The sequence below is a fragment of the Pelodiscus sinensis genome, chromosome 3, assembly GCF_049634645.1.
Source record: "Pelodiscus sinensis isolate JC-2024 chromosome 3, ASM4963464v1, whole genome shotgun sequence".
Taxonomy (NCBI): domain Eukaryota; kingdom Metazoa; phylum Chordata; order Testudines; family Trionychidae; genus Pelodiscus; species Pelodiscus sinensis.
The window spans coordinates 3,587,941-3,598,025 of NC_134713.1; the positions used below are offsets into that span (position 1 = coordinate 3,587,941).

General features: G+C 46.5%; 1 protein-coding gene across 2 annotated transcripts in view; it reads left to right on the forward strand.

Annotated features, from left to right (window-relative positions):
- The window catches only part of PINX1 (PIN2 (TERF1) interacting telomerase inhibitor 1), a 94,292-nt gene extending 86,396 nt beyond the window's left edge, over positions 1-7,896 (forward strand). For both annotated transcript variants that reach the window (XM_075923246.1, XM_075923245.1), the window contains one exon: positions 6,065-7,896. In XM_075923246.1, coding sequence (XP_075779361.1) covers positions 6,065-6,673 — 609 coding nt within the window. In that variant the 3' untranslated portion in view covers positions 6,674-7,896. The remainder of the gene's footprint in view (positions 1-6,064) is intronic.
- Positions 7,897-10,085: the final 2,189 nt, after the last annotated feature.

Below are 10,085 nucleotides of genomic sequence, written 5' to 3' on the forward strand. Positions count from 1 at the left end.
GAGAAGAGCTCTTGTCATCTTTAATGGCTATAAAGTGCCATGCACGTCTTTTTCTTTGCTCTGCTTCTTTACATTAACATTGGCTCTACGGTCAAAAGACACTGGGCAGGGTTTGAGAGGGGAGGGTTGGCCTGCCAAGTTTTACTCCTTCTAGGGGAGAGGTACAAGCTCAACTCTGCATTGAGGACTTAGAGTAGGAGTCTTGAAACCAGATCGTTTCTAAATCTCATCGGTACGATTCCTCCACTCTGAGGGTGTGTCTAGACTACAGGGTTTTGTCGACAAAAGTGGACTTTTGTCGACAAAACTATACCTGCGTCCACACTGCCTTTGAGTTATGTCGACATAACGTTGACAAAACTCAGCAGTTTTGTCAACGTATGTAAACCTCATTCTACAAGGAATAACGCCTTTTGTCGACAGAGTTCTGTCGATACAAGGCATTATTGCATCTACACTGTCCTTTGCGTCCACACTGTTATGTCAACAAAACGGCTTGCTTTGTTGACAGAACTGGATGTAGTCTAGACGCTCTACGTCGACATAAGTTTTGCCGACATAACTTATGTCGACGTAAGCCTGTAGTCTAGACATACCCTAACAAAGCAAAGGTGCAGGATTCACAGGTTTTTATGGTCAGCCAGGATCATTATGGTCATGTCCTGTAACATGTACCAGAGATATACTCAGTAATTTCAACATCGTTCCCAATTTCTGTTATTTAGGAGCACATCTATTAAAAATATGTTCACCCTTCTCAGACTGTGCCGTTCTCAGCCCCACTGTACTTTTTATTCCATGCCATTGTAATAGTCCTGTGACGACAACTGTTAAGTCACATGACAGGGAAGCTGAGATGTGAAGAGATGAAGTGACTTGACCAAAGTGTCATAGTGAGCCAGTGGCCATGCCTGGACTCAAATCCAGATTGTCTGACTCTCAATCTTGTACCTGAAGCATTAAAACCGGTTTTTCTCCTCTTCAGAGTTCACGAACCTGACTGAACTAACACAAGAGCCACTCTTGCGTACATAGCAACCACCAGTTATTTTGTTGCTGATTGATTTGTTGCTGCCTTCCTTTCCCTCCTAGAAACAGGTGAAACCCAGTTTTTCTGTCTGGACTTCCGTGCTACTAACTAAGCTTTTAAAGAGAAGCTAGATAATTTCATGGAGATTAGGTCCATAAAAGGCTATTAGCCAGGGGATAAAATGGTGTCCTTGGCCTCTGTTTGTCAGAGGCCGGAGAGAGATGGCAGGAGACAAATCGCTTGATCACTGTCTTCGGTCCACCCTCTCTGGGGCACCTGGTGCTGGCCACTGTCGGTAGACAGGATACTGGGCTAGAAGGACCGTTGGTCTGACCCAGTACGGCCGTTCTTATGTACTGTCCTCTTCTGTTATCAAGTTTCTATGTATCTTCTAGCAACTGCCACTTTCCTTACCAAAGGAGGCTGCATTTCAGTGGGGGGAGTAATATTGCCTGTACATAATCGGTGTAACTCACTTTGGATTGAAAGGTATTAGGACCAGTGTTCCCTCAAAATTATCCTGCACATGGATGGAAAAATTAATGTCCACCCAGGTATGTGCGGATGTGCACCACCAATAGAAACAAAAATCTTAGCTGCGGGCACTCTACTAATCAGCTCAGCAGCATTTGAATCTCTCCTGAGTAGCCACACAAGTGCACAGCTAACAAGGAACACTGGTTAGGACAGAGTACAGTAGAATTTGCTGTTGTCTTCCATGGATCCAGAATTTCATACTAGAAGGCTATTACAGACATCAGTTTTGTGTTTGTTTTTAAGTAAAAATTCCAATATTGGTAAATGCTTAGCGCTTCGAAACATGTTTTTTAAGGTGCAAAAACTGAAGTAATTCTGCATCTCACCTTTCTAGAGTTGGAGAGAGAGACGTGTGTTTAGTTCTAGGATGTTTCCATGGCTGCTTCATCAGTTACAACATGGAAGGGGAGGTGGAACATTTCTGGCACTAAATAGCCCTTCTAGATGATTTATGATTGCACACAAGCTTTCCCTAACTGAAGGGGATTTTAGGGTTGGCACCTCCTTCCCTGTCTCCATGCCCTGCTAGTTCTGTGTTCAGTGGCCCATGGTTATTAAAATTCTTATCAATACCGGAATTTCTGTGGTGTGAGCTTGTTTTCTGGAATCACAAATGCCTCCTGAAGTGAGCGGCGTAGCCAAAGAACCAGTTTCTGTATTTAGCCATATTTAAAAAAATAAACGTATAGGATTCAATTAATAGTCACATTAAATTACAGTAATTAAATTGTCAGAATTAGAACTGGCCAAGGGAATGAACAAACCCTTTCCTGGTTTGCCCCCGGGGGTTTTGGCGCGGCGTCCTTGAGGACGTTTTGTAAATCAGCAAAGGGCAGTTTTGGCGAGTGGCCATTGCTGAGAAAAATGGGAAAGCATTTGTCATTTTGTAAAGCAAGGTGTCAACATCATCTAGCAGGTAGATAGAACAGAAAAAAAAAGTGACCCGTTTAAATTTGCCTTAGCGGGGCAGCTATTTTTGATCTGCACCAACGTTCTTTGGTAGTACTCAAATTGGAAGGTGCCTTGTTCAAAAGACTGAACTGTGCTTCAGATATCCAACTATTTATTCTGCGGGTTCTGTCTTGTCAGACTTTTCCTGCATCTTCCCCCATCAGATATAGAAAGATTTGGGGGAAGGGGAAATTCCTGAACAACAGAGTTCTTCTGTTGTATTAACTGTGTTTAAACTCCCCCTTTTAAACAAGGTGTATTCCTAGAGGGAAAAGAACCTAATTTCCTTAAGTGCCCACACAAACATTACTGGAATCTCAAGTGTAACGTTATTTTTGTTCCACTAGAATAGCTCTCTTGAGAGCAGATTTGAGGAACTAGCCACTCCTGATACATTGCTAATGACAAACCTGCAAATTCTTGTTCTCACGAGTAAAGATGACTGATATGTGTAAAGCCCTGTACCTGGAATTCACTTATAAAGCCCACTCAGCTAGCCAGTTAAATATCGGAACCTAAAGAGAACTGAGATCTTTTATGTATGCCACCGAACAATAATTACAGTATTTGAGAGCTATAATGTGATATTCTCATTCATTGCTATCCTTCATCCTGTGTAGCAGTTTAAATCGATGTGAGTATAAAATGCTGCCATTCTGATTTGGTTGCATTTTATACCCACTTTGCGCTGGTGCAACATAAGAATTACAAAACTGGGTCAGACCAAAGGTCCAGCTAGCCTAGTATCCTGTCCAAAGCCAAGTGCTTCAAAAGGAATGAAAAGAACAGGCAATCAACATCCCCTGTTGTCCACTCGCAGCTTCTGTCAGTCAGAGATTATGGACACCCAGAAAATGGGGTTGCATCCCTGACCATCTTGGCTAATAGCCATTGATACACCATCATCCATGAAATGATCAAATTCTTTTTTTAAGCCTGTTACCATTTTGGCCTTCACAATATCCCCTGGCAGTGAGTTCCACAGTTTGATTGTGTCGTGTGAAGAAATATTTCCTTTTGTTTGTTTTTAAACCTGCTGCCTATTAATTTCTTTGGGTGACCCCTGGTTCTTGTGTTGTGAGGGAGTAAGTAACACTTCCTTATTTGCTTTTGCCACACAGTTCATGATTTTACAGATCTCTATCCGATTTCCCCTGTGTTGCCTATCTTTGAAGCTGCAAATTCCCTATCTTTGTAATCTCTCCTCAAATGAAAGCTATTCCATACCTCAAATCATTTTTGTTGCCCTTTTCTGTAACTTTTCCAATTATTTTTTGAGATGCAACCACATCTGTATACAGTATTCAAGATGTGGGTGTACCCTGGTTTTCTGTAGAGGCAAGAATATATTCTCGGTCTTACTCTCTATCCCTTTTTTAATAGTCCTCATAATTTTATAGGTATAGTTGAGATCATGTTGTCCAATTCATTTTGTTGCTCAGTCACCTAGTTTTGTGAGATGCTTTTGAAGCTATTCACCATCTGCTTTGAACTTAACTTTTTTTGAGTAGTTTTGTATCATCTGCAAATGTTGGCACTTTACAGATTACCTCTTTCTTAAGAGCATTTATGAATATGTTGATAGGATTGGTTCCCGTACAGATCTCTGGGGAGCACCACTAGTTACCTCTCTGCATTTTGAAAACTGACCATTTATTCCTACCCCTTTGTTTCCTATCAAACCATGGAAGGACTTTCCCTCTGATCCCGGCTTACTTTGGTTAAGAGCCTTTGTCAGAGGGACCTTGTCAGAGGCTTTTGAAAAATCCAGGTGAACTGTATCCACTGCTCCATTTATATACAAGTATTTCTGAAAAGAGGCCACCAGTTCCCAACACCACCATGCATACCATCTTTCAATGTAATTGATGGTAATGGACTTGGATCCATGAGTATTGGTATAGAATTTTTTTTTCTGATCTCTTCCTTCTCTGAGTTGTGAGTTGCTATTAGAGTGGGATTCAGGCTCTTAGATCTAGCAGTTATTTAAAAATACATCGTTTGATTTGAAAAGATCTGTGTAAATATTAAGCATTTCTGGGTAGTTTATCATTGTGAAATATAAGTATTTGTGTCTAAAAGACAGCCCAAAATGAACAGGTTTAATTTTGAGAACTACATATCTGTAACAACACTTCATAGTTTGCACAGAGCTTTATGTGTAAATAATGGACAAATTAACAAGCTTTACATTTGCAGTCCAGTTTATTTCTGTCGCTTTATTAAAAAGTTAATCTTTTTCTTAATACCGTATGTCCATTACACAACCCAGTGACCCCTTACTTCTTGTTTTATATTTGTTGTCTAGATGCAGGATTTGTTCTCAACCCATGCACATGCAGAACTGCTGTTGAGTTCAGCAGTGGTTCTTGGTGTGATAGATTTGCTAACTCTGGCCTGTAATGGAGTTTGATCTTTCTGATAGTTTGTGTGTGTGTAAAATATGTTAGATTAAGAGAACATTAAGGTTGCAAGAAGCACTCAAAAGTCAGGAAATGCCAGCGTTGAGGTTGCTTGTACATCATTGAAACATGTATTATTTTCCGCCCCCCAGCCTCGTTCTCAGAAACAGTTGAGCCATTTTTGCTGAAATCTTCCAAAAAGAGGGGACACATGACATGGAAAATGTCGACCCAAATAGTTATCCTGGCACAGTTAGAAAAAAACAGGAGATGGGCTTATAATGAGACGTGTTAGGCAACTTAAATATATTTTTAAAAGTAGTATCGTACTGTTATCAAATGGGATCATGTAGGGTGAAATTATATGAAACAGCTATGAAATAACTAACACCTGTGATCGTTGGAAGAAATTTGTTACCCCCATTTCCTCCTGCCAGTGCTGGTGTGTTCCCCAGAACATATGTGCTACAGTGCTTTAAGTATCTTCCAGAGATGAGATTTCCACCACTTCCTGGGGCAGACTTTGCCACAGATTGATAGGGCATCTTGCATCTTTGCATCTTGCGGAGACACTTATATCTGTGCAAACAAAATGGGTATAATACACTCTTATGATTTGGGAACATTTTAAACATCCTTTGCACTTGCATTGGACAGGTGTGGTTGACTGCAGATGGTACAAACCAATAAAGAATCACATCCCTTTAAATCTAAATGTTCTTTGCCTTACTTTTATCTCCTTAGTCCTCAGTATACCTTTTATGCAATGTTCCCTCTACTCTTTTCTTTCCATGTGCAGAATAATTGCATGCGCCATGAGGCATGTGCGAATGTGCACCACCAGTAGAAATAAAAAAGTCTTAACCGTGGGTGCTCTGCTAATCAACTTGGCGGCATTTGAATTTCTCCCAAGCAGCCGCACAGGCTTCCAGCTTAGAGGGAATGCTGGTTATATCATGCCACAATATCAGGAATGTTCACAGAAATTGTTGTATGCTCTCTCCTTTCTGCTTCCCAATTTAAGAGGGTGGGTTGGTTGGTTGGTTCCTTGTTTTCTCTCTTTAGATGTTGAAAAGAAAAAAAATCTTTAAATTCCATGTGTTGAAAATCCTTTCCCTGATCACCTTTAAATTATTTCCCTCAGGAGGACAACACCCATGCGGATTCTCCAGAAGAGGACAGAAATGACCCCCACGACATGCCCACACCAGTGGACCAGAGTAATACCGTGACCAGCACCATGACTGTGCAAGAGTATTTTGCCAAGCGCATGGCAAAACGGAAGAAATTCCCAAATGAACCAGAGAGTGAGTTAGCAGATCCTCACGTGGCCACAGCTCAAGACTCGGAGTCTTCGCAAGGCCTAAAAAGCAAATCCAAAAAGAAAAAGAAAAGCCACAAAAATGTTGAGGCAGAGACCATGGAGGGCTCTGAAAAACCCAAGGTGAAACCCTCCATAACAGATGGCTTGAGGGGAGAACTGGAGACGCCAGACCCGGAGTACCAACCAGGGAAAAAGAAAAAGAAAGCCAAAGATCGACGCAGAGGGGAAGACAACAGTTGTGATGGAAACGCTTGTGTTTTCGGAAGGAATGGAAAGGTTTTCCCCACAACTTCCGACAGGGAAAATCTTGAAGAAAACTCTGAGGCAAAGCAAAAGAAACCATATAAGAAAAAACACAAAAAGCAGAAAAAAGAGGCCGCAGAGTCTGTGCATGGAGTGCAGAGAAAAAAGAAGAAACATTCGCCTTAACTCAGCAGTGTCTTGGACTTTGGAATGAGTGAGATGTTGACTATGAAACCTTATGGAAATACTAGCCCAGGGCGGGCAGAAGCCACTCAATGGGCCAGATCCAGCCCGTGCAGCTGTTCCAGGCCCCACCCCCTAGCGCGTTGCCTGGGAGGTGGAGCCTCATGAGCCCTTTCAACTGCTATTTAAAGGGCTCATTCCTTCTCTATTGCCTGGCAGATGTGGGGAAGGCGCGAGCCCTTTAAATAGAAGCAGTTAAATAGACGGGCTTGCCTGTCTCCAGCTCTCAGGCAACGCTAGCGAGCCCTTTTAACTATTTCTATTCAAAGAGCTCGTGCCTCCCGGGTGGCTGTGTTGTCTGGCAGCCACAAGCCCTTTAAATCGAAGCAACTGAGAGAGCTCGCAGCTCCGGCCCCACACTAGCCCGTTGCCTGGGAGCCAGGGACATGTGAGCCCTTTCAACGGCTTCTATTTAAAGGGCTTGCGCCTTCTATGCCAGGCTCCGCCTCTTTTGTCCAAGGCTCCGCCCCTTACAGGGCGGCCGGTGACCACCTCAAAAATGTTTGAAATGCTCAAAAATGTCCATCCCTGCACTAGCCAGACATCACAGTTCATCCCGCAAGTGGCACGCTGTCTCTAATACCGAAACCTCAGGTTCTTTAAACACAGCTCTAGTTGGGAGGGTGGGAGTACATCGTCCTTGTCCATCGTAGGTGGGCCTGAAGCACGTATTGACTGTTCTACAAACCAGCGCGGTGGGCGAGGTTCATCCCAAGTCCACACAGCATGGGCTCTGTGACAGCCGTGCATACATCTGTGCTTGGCTAGTCAGTGGTCAGTCCCCCGCCAGCAAGATCCAAAGGGATATGTGATTCCAGGCTCACTCACACTGGTATCCTTTCCCTGGAGTCTGCCACCACTTGCTAATGAGAGGAAAGAACCTGGCCTAAGCTGTGGTGTAGCAGGACTGTGCGTTATAATAGAAAATACCTATAGATCGTTCCCGACGCCCCACTCTCCGGCCTCAAAGAAATGTAATGCAGTTGCGTTTTGTGTCCTCCATAGTTTTTCTGCCAGCCCAGTTGCCTTCTGTGAGTCTGAGCATGTACCACATCGCTGTGCCTCACCTTTTCATTGATTTCCTTCTGTAGCTAAAACGAATTTTGCTTCCTCTTAAAATCCCTGCTCTTATTAAAGGATTGTGCCCATGGGTCAGTGCCGGAGAATGGAACACAATCATTCCTTTTGTGCCCTAGCCAGTCGCTAACTGTTGCCAGGTTGGCATTATGTTGTTACAGCGCGACACGAGAATTCTTTTCAGTGGCCTTGTCTGGGTCGCTTAACTTTGACTTTCAGGCCACAGTTTGGGTATTTATAGTGACCATGTTCAAAATGTCCCACCGAGTGAGCCTTGTAAGAGGCACACGTGATAGCCGAAAAGGTTACACAAGCGTAGCTCCTGGCATGCACTGTGGGGAGGCGTTGCCATTTGTACAAGGGAAACCTAATTGAATAGTCTGGGTTAGCTGTTGAAATGGATTTTAAATAATCAGCTGTACCTCCAAAATGGGAGACAGCGAATGTGGGACACATGACTCCTCTGAGGGGCAGTTGCGTACACGGGGGTAGATGCCGAGGAGCGGATCGTAGCACGCTTACTCGGAGGGGTCGCAAGGGATTCTCTGAGTAAGGCTGAGCACTAGCGGGGCCCTAAGAAGCATTTTCCCTTGGACCCTTTTACACAGCACCTGGTTCTGGTTTCATTTATCTCAGGGCAAAGGGGGAGGAACTGCTCTGAAGTCAGGGAAGTTGCTCTGGATTTGAGCCAGGGTAGCCGACCGGAGCTTGGCTTTTAACTCTGGTGTATTACAGAGTTTGACACTGGGCCCAGATCTCTTTGTTTCACCCCTCTAAATCTGCTGGGTCTGGCGGATAAAAACTGGGGAGGCCGTGGGGAGGCTTCCTGTGCTAGTGGAATGTGATTGAAAGCCCCACGAAGATGCAGGCTAACGGGTAGGAACCTGCAGGCTCTGGCTGTGCTGCAGCCTGGCCCACGAGCGTCGCTTCAGACCAGCTAGCCTTCATCTCAGAGTCTCCAACTCCAGCCCGCAGGCCATCTATGGCCCAAACAGCTCACACAGCTGCCAGCACTGAGTCCCTGCAGCGGGGGCAGGGAGTGTCCATACCCTTCCCCCAAGCCGACCCCAGCTCAATGCCCTCCCTTCCCCTCATCTCCCTCCACCGAGGGATGTGACCTCATGGATTGCTGGTGGGCCTAACACAGGGTGGTAGCAAGGGTCAGCCCCCCACCTTCCCTGCCTTCTCCGCAGTGGCAGGGTGGAGCAGGCTGCTGCAACATTCCACTTCCCCCCTCCCCGCAGCTCCTGCTGCTGTGGTCAGTGGGGGGTCCTGATCCCTGCTGCCAGGCCCACCCTGTACAGGACACCTCTACGCACCGATCCCAGGCCACAGGGATGTGCCGGCAGTGGCACAGAGCTAGCAGCCCGAAACCACTCTAGCTCCACTCCATTGGTGGTGGCGGGGTGTTTTAAATTCCCCAGGGCCAGGAGATGCGCAGGGGGAAGAAGGGAGGGGATACGTGGAGCCCCTCGTCTGGAGCCCTCCAAGAACGGGTGCCTGCTGGTCTGCTAAGAGCATTGTTTGAAACCCCTGGTCTGTGCAGTTGTCAAGCGAACACAACTGCATCCTCTTTGCCCATCGGGACATAGCTATTTCCTACGGTGGAATTACTCCAGATCAGTGGTCCCCATGGTGCCCACCGGGCCATTTCTGTGCGCCCGCCGAGTGATTGGGGCCAGGTGTGCGGTGTGCATGGGCTGTGCCAGCCCCCGTCATGCGGCATATGGGCATCCCTGCCCCTGGGCACGTGGCACAGGAGTGGCGCCGGCCCCTGGGCGTGCGGCGCGTGGGCGCTGCCAGCTCCTGGGCGTGCGGCACAGGAGCGGCGCCAGTGCCAGGCATGCAGCGCATGGGCTGTTCCGGGCGCGTGGCGTATGGGCAGCCCCACCCCTGGGCGTGTGGCACAGGAGCGGCGCCAGCGCCAGCCCCGGGAGTGCAGCATATGGGTGGCCTTGCCCCCTGGCCTGGGCACAGCCCCGCCCCCAGGCGCCCAGCGTGTGAGTGGCCCCGCCCCCAGGCGCCAGCAGCCCCAAAAGGTTGGGAACTACTGCTCCAGATCGACACCAGTGCAAGAGCAGATTTGGGCCTTCTCTGTATGCCACACTGTACGGTTTGGCTTTTCATCCCTGTCACGTGTCCACCCCATGGCCACACCGAAAGGGGCCACAGGGATGCTGCTGTGGCCGGTGCTGCTACGTGGCGTTCTTAAGCAGCGTGTCACTCACACCGTGTGACTGCCAGAGAACTCCAAGTAACCTGCAGCCTGAAGTCAAAA